This window comes from Mesoplodon bidens (assembly GCF_964165515.1).
Source record: "Mesoplodon bidens genome assembly, chromosome: 17".
NCBI classification, from domain to species: domain Eukaryota; kingdom Metazoa; phylum Chordata; class Mammalia; order Artiodactyla; family Ziphiidae; genus Mesoplodon; species Mesoplodon bidens.
The window spans coordinates 352,939-370,865 of record NC_138174.1 but is presented as its reverse complement, the minus strand read 5'-3'; the positions used below and the strand labels follow the sequence as shown (position 1 = coordinate 370,865).

General features: G+C 38.8%; 1 protein-coding gene across 1 annotated transcript in view; it reads right to left on the bottom strand.

Annotated features, from left to right (window-relative positions):
• Positions 1-17,927, bottom strand: part of RNF17 (ring finger protein 17) — a gene marked incomplete at its 5' end in the record, with an annotated part of 124,006 nt that overhangs the window by 97,888 nt on the left and 8,191 nt on the right. Inside the window, 9 exons of the mRNA XM_081214444.1 lie at positions 3,763-3,863; positions 5,227-5,307; positions 6,447-6,558; positions 8,647-8,738; positions 13,395-13,489; positions 15,609-15,754; positions 15,966-16,053; positions 16,405-16,907; positions 17,566-17,655. Of these exons, the coding sequence (XP_081070570.1) occupies positions 3,763-3,863; positions 5,227-5,307; positions 6,447-6,558; positions 8,647-8,738; positions 13,395-13,489; positions 15,609-15,754; positions 15,966-16,053; positions 16,405-16,907; positions 17,566-17,655 (1,308 nt within the window). The remainder of the gene's footprint in view (positions 1-3,762; positions 3,864-5,226; positions 5,308-6,446; positions 6,559-8,646; positions 8,739-13,394; positions 13,490-15,608; positions 15,755-15,965; positions 16,054-16,404; positions 16,908-17,565; positions 17,656-17,927) is intronic.

Below are 17,927 nucleotides of genomic sequence, written 5' to 3'. Positions count from 1 at the left end.
ACCCAGCACCAAGTCTTCACAGGTACGGCTCAGCTGAGTGTTGACAAGGGTGCCAAGACCATGCAATGGAGAAAAGACCATCTTTTCAACAAACGGTGCTGGGAAAACTGGATATCCATATGGGAAAGAATAAGTTGGACCCTTCCCTTACACTATATACAAAAATTAGCTTAAAATGACTCAAAGACCTAAATGTAAGAGCTAAAACTGTAAAACTCTTAGAAGAAAACACAGGGGGGAAAAGCTTCATGATGTTAGATTTGGCAATGATTTCTTGGATATGACATCAAAACACAGGCAGCAAAAGAAAAAACAGATAAACTGGACTTTATCGATTAAAAACTTTTGTGGATCAAAGAATGCTATCAAGAGAGTGAAAAGACAAGCCACAGAAGCAGTGTTTTCTTAGGTCAGTCTCTCAAGGCAAAAGAAATAAAAGCAAAAATAAACAAATAGGACATAATCAAACTTACAAGCTTTTGCACAGCAAAAGAAGCCATAAACAAGACAACAAAAGACAACCTATGGACTGGGAGAAAATATTTGCAAACGATGTGATCAACAGAGGCTTAATGTCCAAAATATACAAGCAGCTCATACAGCTCAATATAAAAAAAAAAAACCAAAAATGGACAAAAGACCTAAACGTACATTTCTCCAAAGAGGACGGTCATACAGATGGTCAACAGGCATATGAAAAGATACTCAACATCACTGATTATTAGAAAAATGCAAATCAAAACTACAATGAGGGCCTCCCTGGTGGCGCAGTGGTTGAGAGTCCGCCTGCCGATGCAGGGGATACGGGTTCGTGCCCCGGTCTGGGAGGATCCCATATGCCGCGGAGCGGCTGGGCCCGTGAGCCATGGCCGCTGAGCCTGCGCGTCCGGAGCCTGTGCTCCGCAGCGGGAGAGGCCACAGCAGTGAGAGGCCCGCATACCACAAAAAAAAAAAAAAAAAAAAAAAAAAAAAAAAAAAAAAAAAAAAAAACTACAATGAGGTATCATTTCACATGAGTCAGCATGGCCATCATCAAAAAGTCTATAAATAATAAATGCTGGAGAGGCTGTGGAGAAAAGGGAACCCTCCTACACCGTTGGTGTAGAGTGAAATTGGATGGAAATTGATTCCAGATTGGATGGAAATTGATACAGCCACTATGAAGAACAGTATGGAGGTTCCTTAAAAAACTAAAAATAGGGGCTTCCCTGGTGGCTCAGTGGTTGAGAGTCTGCCTGCCGATGTAGGGAACATGGGTTCGTGCCCCGGTCCGGGAAGATCCCACATGCGGCAGAGCGGCCGGGCCCGTGAGCCATGGCCGCTAAGCCTGCGCGTCCAGAGCCTGTGTTCCGCAACAGGAGAGGTCACAACAGTGAGAGGCCTGCGTACCGCAAAAAAAAAAAAAAAAAAAAAACAACTAAAAATAGAGTTACCATATGATCCAGCAATCCCACTCCTGGGAACATATCTGGAAAAGACGAAAACTCTAATTCAAAAAGACACATGCACCTCAATGTTCATAGAAGCACTATTTACAATAGTCAAGACACAGAAGCAACCTAAGTGTCCATCAACAGATGAATGGATAAAGAAGATGTGATATATGTATATGATGGAATACGACTCAGCCATAAAGAAGCATGAAATAATGCCATTTGCAGCAACATGGATGGACCTAGAGAATATTATACTTAGTGAAGTCAGAGAAAGACAAATATCATATATCACTTTTATGTGGAATCTAAAAAATAATATAAATGAACTTACTTACAAAACAGAAACAGACTCATAGACGTAGAAAACAATCTTATGGTACCAAAGGGGAAAGGAAGGGAGGGATAAATCAGGAGGTTGGGATTATCAGATACACACTACCCTATATAAAGTAGATAAACAACAAGGACGTACTGTACAGCACAGGGAACCCTATTCAGCATCTTGTAATAACCTATAATGGAAAAGAATCTGAAAAAGAATACATGTATGTGTAACTGAATCACTCTGCTGTACACCTGAAACTAACTCAACATTGTAAATCAACTATACTCCAATAAAAAACTTTTTTAAAAAACACAAACAAAAGGTAAGCCACAGAAAGAGAGAGAATATCTGAAAATGATGTATCTGATAAAGGACTAACATCCACAATGTATAAAGAACTCCTACTCCAACCACAACAAAATAAATAATCCAAATCAAAATTGGGCAAAGGACTGGAATACATACCTCTCCAGAGAAAATAAACAAATGGTCAATTAATAAGCACATGAAAAGATGTGCTTCACAATACCAGCCATTACGGAAATGTAAGTCAAATCCAAAAAAGAGACATCACTTCACATTCTGAAAATGGCTCATCTTTTAAAAAAAAAACAACAAATGTTGGTGAGGATGTGGAGAAATTGGAACCTTTGTGCACTGCTGGTGGGAATGTAACATGTGTAGCCACCATAGAATGCAGTTTGGCAGTCTTCAAAGAGTTAAACATAAAATTACCATATGCCACTAAACTGTACTTTTTTAATTTTAATTTTATTGGCGTATAGTTGATACTCAGTGTTGTGTTAGTTTCAGGTATACAGCAAAGTGATTCAGTTATACATATACGTATATTCATTTTTTTTTTAGATTCTTTTCTCAAAAAGGTTACCATAGAATATTTAGTACAGTTCCCTGTGCTATACAGTAGGTTCTTGTTGGTTATCTATCTTATATATAGTGTGTGTATGTTCATCTCAAGCTGCTGATTTACCCCTCCTCCCACCACTAAACTGTATTTTTAAATGGTTAAAAAGGTAAATTTCATTATGTATATTCACTACTTTTTTTTTTTTTTTTTTTTTTTTTTTGCGGTATGCGGGCCTCTCACTGTTGTGGCCTCTCCCATTGTGGAGCACAGGCTCCGGACGCACAGGCTCAGCGGCCATGGCTCACGGGTCCAGCCGCTCCGCGGCATGTGGGATCTTCCCGGACTGGGGCACGAACCCGCATCCCCTGCATCGGCAGGCGGACTCTCAACCACTGCGCCACCAGGGAAGCCCCATATTCACTACTTTTAAGAAATATTTTTTAAATGCATGCACATGACCTATCACTGAAGTGTTATAATTAAATACCAAATGTGAGATACCATCAGCATTGAGGAATAAAGAATATCAACTGATTCATTCATGGTGTTGAGCATATGCTCTAGTCATCCTAATCAGACTGAAAAAATGAACTAAGAGCCAAACAGGCAAGTACCAGTTCTAAATATATTTATCACAACTTTTATGAGCCTGTCTCTTGAAATGCAAAGTGTGATTAAAGGTTATTTGAGATCATATATATCAACGTTTTTAAAAAGAATGGATATGTAACAGTATGGTATTTGTTTAGAAAAATCACTAGAGTATTATATGCTCTGATGCAAATACCTGAAAAAAAAGATGGAATTATCCACATGAAAATGTATGTTTGCATTTTCCCAAGTATGCTGAATTCTACAACAGGATTCAGAATTAGAAAGTATTTTTCTGTGCTGACTGCTTTAAGAAAGAAATTGTTTATTTTAACAGCTTTGGGACCAGATGACAAATAGGCTAAATGAATAAATAAATAGTTCTTCATTTTGAAGCTGTAAACATCAGCCTGTAGGGACCACCCATTACCTTCCAAACTCGTTTAAAATTTACTCATTTCTTCAGTCTGTACAAAGGAATAAAATGACAAGTTAATGTTAAAAGCTTCAGTTGCACTGAGTCTATATTTTTAACTTATTACCTGGAATCAAGAGAAGTGAAAAGCTGATCAAACTGCTTCTCCAGAACCTCTATAAGACTGACTGTCTCCTCTTTTCTTTGATTGTATATATGTTCGAGCATCTGGGAAGAGCATAACACAAAGACCTAATTTGGTATTTTTATTTTGTAGGAACTGTACTATTCAACATACTTTTGAAAGTAAAAGGTACTTTTTGGACTTTTCAAAATAACAACACAAGAGATCAGATAGTAAAAATAAGTCAAAAGATTAAACTTTAAATCCTGGTACTTGTCAACAAGATCACATCTTTGTTAGCACTCTGTACTGATAAATTAGCAAAAAGGCCTAGAAAATTGACTAAGTTTTCTAAACTTCTTATCACTTTTAATCAGCACAGGAAATGAATCATTTTGGATAGCTGAGTTTCTCTCTGGCAGGATTCCTTAAATTCATAAAAACTTAAAATATAATATTAGGGAATTCCTTGGCAGTCCACTGGTTAAGACTCTGCGGTCCCAGTACCGGGGCATGTGTTCAATCCCTGGCCAGGGAACTAAGATCCTGCATGCTGCGGCCAAAAAAAAAAACTTTATACCTATATATTTTAAAAATACTTGAATTAAAATGTTGACTATTCTACATACTTCTTTATAAATTTAAACAAAGAATCATTGCTTGAGATCTTTTTTTTTTCTTTCAATTTTTCCTTTTTTGGAATGGGAATGTCTATCCTATGCTTGCCCAACCAACGTATTTTAGAAGGAGATAATTTATTAGTTTCACACTTTCAGATTGGAGAGGAATTTTGCCCCAGCATGAGTCATACCCTGAGTCTCACCCATACCTGATTTAGAAGATACTTAGATGAGATTTTGGACTTAGAGTTGATGCTGAAATAGGTTAAGAATTTTGGGGGTGTGAGATGTGCTGAATGTATTTTGCATGTGAGAAGGACATGAACCTGTTATGGGTTGAATTTTTACCCCCCTCCTAAATTCATCTGTCGAAGTCTTAAATTTCATATCAACTATAACCTTTTGAATGCTCTGGTTGTAAATTTGCCATTGCTAGGTTCAAGGAGCTTGCTGTTTGTCAATAAATGAGGGAGTCTCTCTCTTGGGTGATGAGGTAAGAAAGAAAAGAGCATAAGACTCAGTGTAACAGTATACAGCCAAATAATGAGCAATGTTAGAAGGGTGATCTGCAATGCTTCCAAGACAAAATTCAGCTCACAGCAAGCAGAAATGAGAGTTCTTTAATAGAGCTCCAACTGCAGTAGGCTGCTAGCACAACAATGCTGGGAGACTAATCCTAGCAGGCCATGAGAGTTTTCCATTCTTTTGTACGTTTCTCTCTCATTAGATTATCATACTTAATAACTCCGCGCTAAGCTCTACCTTCAGTGATGTTACATCTAAATATACACATTTAAAGAGAACATGCCTTAATTAATGATAGACTTTGATCATTCAGAATGCTTACTTTTACAGCAATACTTAATTGTTCAAAATTTTGGCCTGCCACCTTCAATGCTTCATCAATTTCTTCCACAGTTTCAGTCTCCTAAAAAGGGGTAGGGGGACCACATACAAATACAAAATACAATAATAGATGCTTAGATATACTGTATTAGTTGTAGAAACATCAAGCTAACGTTTTGGCTACAAAAGCAACATAGACCCATTACAGAAATCTGAAAACAAGCAACAATGAACATTTTAAGAGTTTTGGTGATAGCATTCCGGATTTCTTTTTTTTAGCTATCTTTTTGAATAAATGGGATTATGTCCTATAAACATTTTGCAACTTAAAACTACCTGAAAATTTTATCGCGGCCATAAATATATACATGTAAAAAGTAATAGTTTTTAAGAAAACAAGATTATGATTAGGCTACATTAAGATTTAAACACTGAAGATAGTGCTCTCTCCTCTCGCAGCCCACTAATGATCTCCTTAACAAAAAAACTTAATACTCCATTCAACTGCATTTTGGAGTTTATTCGGTTTCTAACCTTCAATTAAAAGAATACATTATTTAAAGTCATCAAAAGTAGTTACTGGTACAATTCAAATCTTCCAACAATTACATCATCATCAACGAGTGCCATTAGGCCTTTTAGTTGTCATTAAAACAACTGGAAAATCACACTTAGAATTTAGAAACTTGTGGGACTTCCCTGGCGGTCCAGTGGTTAAGACTTCGCCTTCCACTGCAGGGGGTGTGGGTTTGATCCCTGGTCAGGGAGCCAACATCTCACATGCCTCACGGCCAAAAAACCAAAACATAAAGCAGAAGCAATATTGTAACAAATTCAATAAAGACTTTAAAATGGTCCACATCAAAAAAAATTTTTTTAAAGGAAAGAATTTAGAAGCTTGTACTTTAAACAAGTTTCACAGAATCTGAATTCAGTAACTAGGTTCAAAGGGAAGCTGCTACATACACGTAAATATCAAGAGCCCTAACAGAGTTGGTCAAAGGTAGAATGGGCTGCCTTGGGAAGAAAAGAGAATTGTTGAGACATAGTTTAGAATAAAACAAGAGATTCATGCAAGGAGTATAGGTTTACCTCTGTTACCTTTAAGCTTCCAAAACAATCTATAATTACAGGACCCTTGAGAGGAGAGGCAAGTTAAGCTACCAGAGAAAAGTAAAAATGTTTGGCCTCATCTCACTTCATGAATTACATTTTTCATACCTCTATTACAGTTGATGGGTTCAAAACAGTCCCATGTGTGGAGGCTGAATGTTCTAAACCAACAGTTAGTAGATCAGCAGTCTTTTTAAAGTCCTGAGAACAATTCTCCATCCTGGAAAAATGTCAAGTACATTATTTTAAGTATCAACATTTATATAATGATTTAAATCTTCTATTCTGATTTTTACCCTCTATCAAAAATAATTCTTACGATGATTTATAAGAACACTTACAGTGGGTTCTCAATTATCTATGATATGCAAAGAGAGGAAAACCATGACTAAATACGCTTTCACATAAAACAATTTTAATCAAGAATTCAACTTAACAAATTCCTAAAAATAACAGCTTACAGTATAAATTGTGCTTTAATTTCCTAATCATCTCTCCTTCCCTGGTATTTTTTGGTAGAGATGTTGATAATCATTTAACTGTCCTAAGCTCAATTAAAGTATTTATACACACAAATGCCAGCTATTAAAAAATGTACTTATAGGCCTGCCTAATGTACATAAAGGTAATGAATTTACTAGGCAAGTTAATTTCAACAGAAGAGTAAGCTGCATTTCTTGTCTACAGATGCTAGAGTTTCGGCCTATTTTTATCTTTATATCCCTGTGTTGGCTGGCACACAGTAAGCACTCAGTGTTTGCTGAATAAGTTAATCATAGCCTATAATAGTTTACTATGATTAAATGTTACTCTCATAGAATAATACACTAGGTAATTTTTAAACATCCAATTACTTTAAAAAGTGGATATTCATGTTTTTGAAAACATATGTGAATGCATTAGCCATAAGGAGTCCATCATTCAATTCCTGTTTCAAAATATTAAAGACAAATCAGGAAGGAAATACTATATGTATCAAGGAATACTTCTATTTTAAAATATATGACTATTTAAACCAAACTCTACTGAAATTAGGAAACAGGAGTTTCTAACATTAAGTACACTCGACATGGAGAACTAATTAAAAAATGGCAATTTGGAAAAAAAAATGGGGTACCTAAAACAGATTCATCTACTTCTGAAAGTAAAATTTTACTTTGCAACTGTATTTGACATTACACATATCTAGACAAAGGTACAATCAGACTTGACTTGCATGATGTTTAAAAAGTAAGGAAGTTTCACATAGAAGTCCAGATTTCTCTTTTGTCTTGGAAAAGAAAAGGATAATCTGGGACCACTGGGATGGTCTCAACACACAGCTCCAGGGACTGGCTGGAGCTGAGCAGGGGCTCCCTCCTCTGGAGCGGGTGCACAACCTTTACTGCCCTTTTAAAGTCGGTCTCCCTCACACAGTAAGTCATCTGCTAGATACGTAGGTGCTCCTATATGTATGACTCACACAGAGCCACAAAGATTCCTGAAGATTTATTCTCATCACTCCACTCAGAGCTTATGGAGGAAGTGACTGATGGAATACAGAAGAGCTGGGAGCAGTACCTGCATTCAATGAGCCTGAGTGCTATCGCTGGTTCTATCAATAACCAGTTGCCAGACTTTAGCTAAATGGTTTTAGTACCCAAAGAAATAACTCTTCTGTTGGTTTCTAAGCACCCATTTAAATCTGGACAGAGAAAATGCAGCAGTAATGTGAAAAGTCATGACTGCTAGCCTAAAGGATTTTGGATTTTATTTGGACAGGCAATGAAGAACCACAGAACAGGAAAGAGTCTGGAAGAGCTAAAGGTAGGCAAAAGAGACTAAAACAATTAAATAGGGTGTAAAAATGGTAATCTTGGGCCTCCCTGGTGGCGCAGTGGTTGAGAGTCCGCCTGCCGATGCAGGGGATACGGGTTCGTGCCCCGGTCTGGGAGGATCCCATATGCCGCAGAGCGGCTGGGCCCGTGAGCCATGGCCGCTGAGCCTGCGCGTCCGGAGCCTGTGCCCCGCAACGGGAGAGGCCACAGCGGTGAGAGGCCCGCGTACCGCAAAAAAAAAAAAAAAAAAAAAATGGTAATCTTGAATTCTTTTTTTTGCCTCACTTTAAATAAGGACAAACTAATGCTGCTTCTTTAGGAGCTGGATTCTCCATTTCATTAACAGCTCAAATTATAAACTTAAAGAGCTCTCTGTAAACAATGGGTTAGAAACACTAATCTAAGAATGACCTTTAATCAATAATTCTAAAATAACTCTTTCAGAAATATACTGAACTTTAAATACTAAAATAAGTGCACATGGAACATACTTTTTAGGCTGAAGTTTTTCCATAAAAGAATCTTCTTTAATACATCTGTCTATTGGGCAGTATTCTTGTTTTGTATTTATAGTTGAAACAACCTTAGGACAAAAGATTAAAAACAAAAAAACAGAAAGTCATTCAATAAATTCTGTTTATCCAGAATTCAAAAAACTAGTGAGCCATTCATAGATAAATGAAAAGATCCTTAAATCCTCTTTAAATCAAAGAAAAATTGTACTTATGTGATATTTTTATCCTATTTTAATTTTTGAGGAAATCAGTAATTTGGCAGCTATTAATTAAACAGAACATTAACTAAAATACCACACTTATAAAGGAAATACTTGGAACATTACTTTAAAAATTTACTGTAAAAATTTTACAATGCTATCTTAAGGTATGTTCAAAACTCTAAAATACTTGGGGATAACTTTAATAAGAAAAATATAAGCTCTAAAATAAGAAAACCAAAAAAACTTACTGGGTATCATAAAACAAAAACTGAATAAATGGAAAATTATGTTAGGTTCCTGAAGACAAAGATTTAATACCCTAAAACACGTCTAATATAAAATTAATATAATCCTAAAGTTCATATGGAAAATATAATGTGCAAGAATTACAAAAATTTTAACATACCACGTACAAATGGACCTACACAGTTCAAACCTGAGTTGTCTAAGGGTCAACTGCAAATGAACAGAACAAAGCCCTGAAACAGATCCTCATATACACGGGAACTTCCTACAGACTATAAATGGCATTTCCATTAAATAGACGAAGGATTATTCAATAAATCATGTGGGAAAGCCAGCTAATCATTCTGAAGAAGAAAGTTACATACCCTCCTTACATCATATAAAACAGAAAGAGATTTAATATGCGCCTTTTAAAAATACTTATATAATACTTATACTTCAATACTTATATAAGTATTGAAAAAATAAATATGTATAATTCTGAGATGAAAAGTCTGCCTAATCAAAGAAAACTTAGAAGCCATGAAGGAGGGGGAAAAAAACCAACTGAAAAAGGAAACATTTCTGAATGGTTAAATGTAATAAAATTAGGGCTTCCCTGGTGGCGCAGCGGTTGAGAGTCCGCCTGCCGATGCAGGGGACGCGGGTTCGTGCCCCGGCTCAGGAGGATCCCACATGCCACGGAGCGGCTGGGCCCGTGAGCCATAGCCGCTGGGCCTGTGCGTCTGGAGCCTGTGCTCCGCAACGGGAGAGGTCACAACAGTGAGAGGCCCGCATACCACACACACACACAAAAAGTAATAAAATTAAAAGTGAAAAATTGGGAGAAAATATCAATAGTTAAAATACACAGAACGAAGTGTTAATATTTCTATCACATGAAGTATTCTTACAAGTTAGGAAAAAGACAATTCAAAAGGAAAATATGGAAAGGACCTTGAAGGATCTGTTAAAGATCCTCCCAGAAGAGCTGAGAAGTCAACATATGAAAAATTGCTCAATTTCACTAGTAATCAGGGATTTGCAATTTAAAACAAGCAGATACCCATTTTTTTGCCCATTAAATTGCCAAACATTTTTTTTTAAATGTGACAAATACAAACACCGATTTTTTTTTTTTAAGACACAGAAATTAACAGAACCTGCTGATGGGATTTTTTTTTGGTGGGAGTGGGTTTGAGGAATTATGCAAAAATATAGTGAAAGAATTTGAAAACCACCTAAGTGTTTTTGATAAAGCGATTACAGCACTTATGTACCAGGGTTTATTATGCAGCCATTAAAAGTAACGTAGGAGACTCTCATGAGGATAGGTTAATGCTGAGAGAAATAAAGCAGACTACTAAGTGTTATAGTCTCCCATGTGAATACATAAGTGTCTTTGGTGGGAAGAGGATGTCCTAGCAAGGTTTCAAGTATAACGTACCAAAGACAGTTATCTATTATTAGATAATTAGGAGAAAAGCGTTACTTTAAAAACATAACATTGGATCAAATGTTATTTTTAAGAGCACCCCCCAAAATTGGGGGCTAAAACCTTAATAATTTCTATCCACCTTCTCATTTATGCCCCTTTGGCTGGTCATTTCATAGTAAGAAGCTAATGTTACTACCAGTAGATTTGATACAGGACATTTCTCCCAGGAAATTTAAGAAAATATTAAATACAACTGATTTAAAAGATTTCAGTTAAAATTGTGTAAAGAGTCTTAACTTCTAATATATATAATAAAGATTTTCTCCCCGTTCCCCCAGCACAGCTTGTCACTTAAGTTTTATTTATGGTGGTGTTTTTGCTTGGTTATTTTTTTCTACTTGTAAATGAAAAAATGCGGTCAAATTTAAATGGCATTTCTTCTATGGTTTCTGACTTGTGATACATTTAACAAGGCTTCGCCATCCAAGATTACACAATTATCTATAGTCTCTTCTATTTTACATTTTCAATTTGCATGTTATTAACATTTCCAATCCACATGGGATTCTAATATTTATTAATTACCTATTGATTGGATAAATTATCATTTCCTCATGGCCCAATGTATTTTTGGACTCAGGTCTAAATTATCAATAAAATGCCAGTATTTTTGGAATGGTACATAAGCATGATCCTATCCTTGAACAAAACCTGCCATATTGCTGTATATAATTATAGAATGGTTATTATTAACCATTAATATCAATCAAAAGCAGAGAAGGGATGCTATTAAAAAAAACCATACAAGTATAAAAGATAAAAACTGGTAGATAAATTCATACTCACCCAAACTCAAAAATAAGAACACAAGTGTACCCATTAACCCTGAAAGGAATCATTTTAGGCTTAAGCTTGAAATAATCAGCACTACCTAGGCCTTCAACATTAAAGATAAATTATAAATATGTCTAATGTGAATATAGGTACCTAAATCTTACTTTTTAGAGCAATGTACATTATTTAAAAGTAATAAACTTCAATCCTGAAATAGTCTATAAATTCAGACTTTTCACTAATTTAGACTTGATTCTTCCATTATCTCTTATTCCAAATATAAGATATCAGAAAAATCTAAACTTTAAAAACTAATAAGAGTGGTAACAATTTCAGGATGGTTTCTTGAAGGACTCAGCACAGGGGAAAAGGAGGGAAGGATGGGACAGATCACATATCCCCCAAAGTTAGGGTCCGAACTAGTCAAATGATACAAAATAGATTCGTTACAACCCTAAAATCAAAAACCAGTATTTGTAAATACACTATAAACACTTCATTAGATGTTACCCAAAACACTAAAAATAATACAAGCATAGTGACTTAAGAGACCATTAAACACAAAGTCATTTGCCACAAAAGGCAAGAGGTTACTGTTCTAATAAACCTGCTGTTTTTGAATATCAGAACAGGATGGATATGAGCAGGGACAGTTCTGTCTCTTCCTTTTCCCTTCACTCACTCTTTACCCACCACAAGACTCAATGTGTCGGGGATATTCCATTTCAACCACAGGAGCTAGGTTCCCCTTTGTCTTAACTATGCAGCTAGCCACATCTGAGGAACCGACTGTCAAAAAAAAAAAAAAAGGGAAAGGGGACAGGAATTTCCCACAATAAAGGCCATGATTTGTAAAGTATGTAATTCCAAAACAGATGTTTTCTTATATGTGAATGTTTATGCTATAATTGAAACTTTCACAAATTATACATTTATATGTGCATATACACATTATTATATATATTTTTATCACGTTTAACCTGCAAACCAGTTAATCCACACCTAAATAACCAAGGGTCGACTATAACACTTATTTTAAAGCTTGTAAAGAACTTTCACATAATTCAGATTTGACTCTTACAATCCTATGAGATAAAAAAAAGCAGGTATTATTTCCATCTCACAAATGAGGAAACTCAGCCTTAGGGTGACAGAACTAGGACTGCATTCCAGGTCTTCTGCCTCTATGTTAATTGTTTGCCACAGAAAACAATGGATACAAATCCCCAAACTCTGATCTCTCAAGTGGAACATTATGAATTTAGAGATTAAGACAACTTTCCAGGAACATACTATATAAACTGAGCAACATTTATATTTGTAGAAAATGCAAAGAATGTTCAGTAAATTTCATTTTAAATCCTTAATTTGTTCTCATTATTTTGGGCGCACAGATTTTAGTGTAACTGTACTATTTTTTAGCACTTCTGAAGTTAACATTAACTTTAGGCCGTTGTTTGCCTTCTGTTTTGTTTTATTACACATCTCCACAAATGTAAATCTGATGACACGCAAAGGTTGAGGGTCAGGGGAAATTCAAAATTTGCTTGCATGGTATTGGTGTGGAAAAGGGGAGCAGAGATTTGGGGACTTCCCTGGCCATCCACTGGTTAGACTCTGCACTTCCACTGCAGGGGTCGCAGGTTTGATCCCTGGTCAGGGAACTAAGATCTCGCTCACTGTGCGGCCCGAAAAAAGGGTGGGGGGTATAAAGATTTGAAAGGAATATACTTCATTAAAATAAAAATAAATAAAAAAAGGAAATATTCCACAGAAATCTCCAGAGTCAAAATATGTAGGCTAATAAGTGTATGACCTTAACCTTGCATTCTTCTTGATCTCTTTGAACAATTATAAAATGGATGTGAAAAGCTTTACCTTTTGCTAGGTTTCTTTACTTAAAAGACTCAGCAGCAAAAATGCAAGTTTCTAGTTCCTAACTAGAAGTATGTTTTATTTCTCTAACATTTTAACCTTTAACATTAGGCTGTAATGCATTCAGTATGAAAGACAATAAAACTTACCTCACAATCGGGGCATGTAATTGTGCTGTATTCTTCAGTTATTAACAAGCACAGGTCACAAAAAGCATGTCCACATTGAAGTTCATGGTGGTGACCTATTGATGAAATTCTATTGTGAATTAAACTTTTCAGTTTGTCAACATTGAATATTCAGTATAATCAGAGGAGAAAATTAAAGGGAATTCTCCTGTATAGGAAAAGATATCTAGTTTAGTTAGAAATGGATGATTAAACAAAATTCAGGAGAAACAATACAACTCAGAAGGAGGGAGAAAAATCAGAAGAAAAAACAGGCAGAGCTATGTAGTATTGTTTGCCTTTGTTTATATAGTTATTTGGTACCTATAATACTTTGAATCTGCCATCTATTATAATCATATAAAGTGCTCTGACGTACTTCATTTGGTCATTGTATATATCACAGCTAAGTAGGCTGGGAATATTTATTCGACCTAGAGATGGATAAACATTTTGGTGATCTGGGGTAAATGGTATAATCCAGACTCCAACCTAGTTCTGTTTCCAAGTCTAATGTTCTTTCTACTTGATCATACTTCCCTCTGCTAATTTATATTTCCTATCCTGTGAAGGGGACAGTGAGGGCCGACATGAGAAACTGGCAAAACCTCTCTCCTGAACAAAATAATGCCATTTGCAGCAACATGGATGGACCTAGAGATTGTCATACGGAGTGAAGCTAAGTCAGACACAGAAAGACAAATATCATATGATATTGCTTACATGTGGAATCTAAGAAAAAGGGTATAGACACTTCCCTGGTAGCACACTGGTTAAGAATCCACCTGTCAATGCAGGAGACACGGGTTCGAGCCCTGGTCCGGGAAGATCCCACATGCCGCAGAGCAACTAAGCCTGTGAGCCACAACTACTGAGCCTGTGCTCTAGAGCCCGCGAGCCACAACTACTGAAACCCGCGCGCCTAGAGCCCGTGCTCCGCAACGAGAAGCCACCACAACGAGAAACCCGCGCACCGCAACAAAGAGTAGCCCCTGCTCACTGCAACTAGAGAAAGCCCACGCGCAGCAACGAAGGCCCAACGCAGCCAAAAATAAATCAATAAACAGATTTATAAAAATAAATAAATAATAAAAATAAACTTTAAAAAAGGGTACATACGAACTTATTTGCAAAACAGAAGTAGAGTCATGGATGTAGAAAACAAACTTATGGTTACCAGGGGATGGAGGGGGGAGGGATAAATTGGGAGATTGGGATTGACATATGCACACTACTATATATAAAATAGATGACTAATAAGAACCTGCTGTATAGCACAGGGAACTCTACTCAATACTCTGTAATGGCCTATATGGGAAAAGAATCTAAACAAAAGAGCGGATATGTGTATATGTTTAACTGATTCACTTTGCTGTACAACTGAAACACAACATTGTAAATCAAATATATTCCCAAAAAAAAGACCCCCCCCCCCTTAATGATCTAAGACGTTGGCAAAGACAGAAGCCAGGGCAGAAGTCAGATGCCACCACTGTCACACACACGACCCATATAAAGATCATTTTCACAAACTTAGCATGTATGAAGGGAAATACCATAATCTTGACTGAAAATCTAATACCAAGATTTTAATACTCTAAGCAGAACTTTATCATAATAAACATTATAGCTATGTCACTTCAAAAGGTTGTCATTTTAAAAGACTTCACAAGAAAAAGGGAAAAGTAGCTAAATAAAATTAGTCATCATTTACTATAAAATTATAGCGTTCCTGCTGATTTATATTATAATAATTGCATTCTTTTGTTAAAAAAGAGCTTTAGTTTTTAAGCCAAGGAAACATCTTAAACTTTCTTACAACCAAGCTAAATTTTAAAGCTCTATTTAAATTCCAGAGATAATGTTACTAAAGAAATCAAAACGCTTTTATGTTTATAAGATTCTGATACTGTACAAGTCGAGATAAGGTGTGCTGCATTACAGCTTACAAAGCACTCTGACAATTCTACATGCAGAGGCACCATCTTTCCAACTGAGTACTTCTCAGCACGACAATACAAATGTATGAAAGAACCAGTGATTTAAAAAGTGTCACGTTCTAAAACTCTATTCTGCAGTACTACATCATTCAAATAATGGAGATGTTCTACGTAACAGCAGCGATCGAAATCCGGGCAGGAGAAACTTGCCCCTTCCCCCGGAAAACTCAGTCCCGGAGAGACTGAGAAAACTGACTTTCGCTCTGCAAGTACAAAGATGTGACAGTCACACAGGGCGACGGTAAGGCTTTCTGGCAGCTCCAGGCGCTGACAGTCAACAACTCACCCCGGACCCGGCAGAGGCACAGCCCTCTAAGGCCCGTTAGGTGCCGTTCAAGTAACCTGAACCCGTTTTCAGCGGAGGAGAGCGCACGGTGCCCCTGACGGCCCAGGACCGAAGAACACAAGACGCACGAAAGTGACGGGCTGCTTTCCAAACAACGCCTGGAGCCAAACGGAGCAACACGCCCCCCGCCCCCGCCCGTTAATTTAGGAACATTTCGTTACCACAACAAGAGCCACACAAGAAAATCACCTGTCGTTGCTGCTCTACCACAGGATGACGGCCAAATTCCCACATCTCCCCTTTTCCGAACCTGCGAACTGGTCGGTGAGGGAGGGGGCGGCGCAAGGTGTGGCGGCTGGGGGAGAAGGGGGGTGGAGTGGAGGGGGCGGGGGCGAGGGGGTGAGGGGTCAGGGGTGGGGCGGGGAGTGGGGGGTGAGGGTTGAGTGGAGGGGGCGGGTGAAGGGGGTGGGGTGAGGAGAAGGGGGTGGAGGGTAGGGTGGGGCGGGGGCGTGAGGGGGTTGAGTGGAGGGGGCAGGGGGTGAAGGGGAAGGGGTGGAGGGGCAGGGGGTGAGCGGCTGGAGGGGCCGAAGGGGGTGTAGGGGTGCGGGGGGTGGGGCAGGGGTGAGGGTGAGGGGGCGGGGCGTAGGGGATGGAAGGGGAGGGTGAAGGGGGGTTGAGGGGGTGTGAGGGAGGGGTGGGGGCGCACTCCAGGCCTCTGCGTCCCGACCTCGCAGGCGGCCTGCGGACTCGGGCTCGGGGCCTGGGCTCTCCCGCTCTCTCTCGCCGCCGCGGCCACTGCCCACCCGCCCGTCCCTCGGCTCCCCCGCCGGCCGGCGGGCCGCGGCTGACCCCCAGCCCCTCACCCGGAGCTCCGGACGACCTTCTTCCACACCGGCTGCACAGGGCCTCGGCGGCTCCCCAGGCCTGGCTATCGCTCTCCACCTGCCCGCAAGAGGACGCCGCCGCCGCCGCCTGCATCGTCGCCGCCTGAGATGTGAGGCCAGCGCCGCGTGCCGTCCCGTCGTCCCTCGCGGCAGTGGCCAATCACCGGAGGCGGCGGCTCCAGGGAGCCAATCGGCGGCGAGGAAGCTCCAGCCCTCCCCCCAGTCAGCCTGGGGCGGCCGGCTGCCCGAAGCTGTTTTTTGTTTTACCCCCTGGACCCTGAGAGACAAGGCCGCGTGGTCCTCAGGAAGCGTTTCATGGCCCAACCTGTGTCGAAAGCATCACCAGCACGCATTACTCACTATATTGCTTTAGACGTCGCAAGTAGCGAACGATCCTTTATGTTGAAGTTGTCTTCCTTCGCTAGTGGATCGTAGCGGCCTTAGTGGAGAAGCCAATCTAGCTACCCATCGGTGGGGAGATTTGGTTAACAATTTCAAACCAAAGGGGTGGTCATTATTACTAACAGTTGTCGACACTAATGGTATATATACAAGGCCTTGTGCTGAGAAAGTTTGGGGCTGCTAAGAATTTGTAAACTAACAGGTTCCTGCTTGAGAGGTATGTAGCCCTCTACCTAAAAGGGTAACTTCTACTAAGGCAGCTTGTATTAAATGCCAGAGGAAAGTTAGAGAAAATAAGAATTGTCTGCGTTGTATGAAAAGCCTTCCTAGCGAATATGGGGTTTGCACTAGACCTTAAAACCTGGGTAGAACTTACAGAGGTAAACAGAAGAAATGAGGCATTCCAGGGAGAAAGAACCACGTAAGCAAGGGAAAGTAGGTGGGAGATGCTGTGGCCTATTCGGAATTTACAGACCATTTGGCCAGAGTTTTAATTTCCTTAAAGTGAGCTTTTTTGGAGAAGTATATTGGGGTCGAATTTTAAAGAGTCTTGAATGTTGGGCTAAGGAGTTTGGACTTACCCTTTAAGCAGTAGCGTCCTGGGGAAATCGAGTGAGCAAGGGATGAAGTAATCTGGTAGCAATTTGGCAAGTATATTGTGGATGAAGCACCTGGGGATGGCAGGGTGCCTTCAGCTGTTAAGAATAAAAACCAGCACATAAGTTTCATTTTCTCTTTTTCCCTCTATGTTTTTTTGGAAATAGAAACAGAAGTATTCTGTTCAAAAGCTCACTCCTGGTTAATATTCCAAAATATGCAAACAGCTCATACATCTCAATATCAAAAAACAACTGAATTTAAAAAAATGGGCAGAAGACCTAAATAGACATTTCCAAAGCAGACATACAGATGGCTCACAAACACATGAGAAGATGCCCAACAT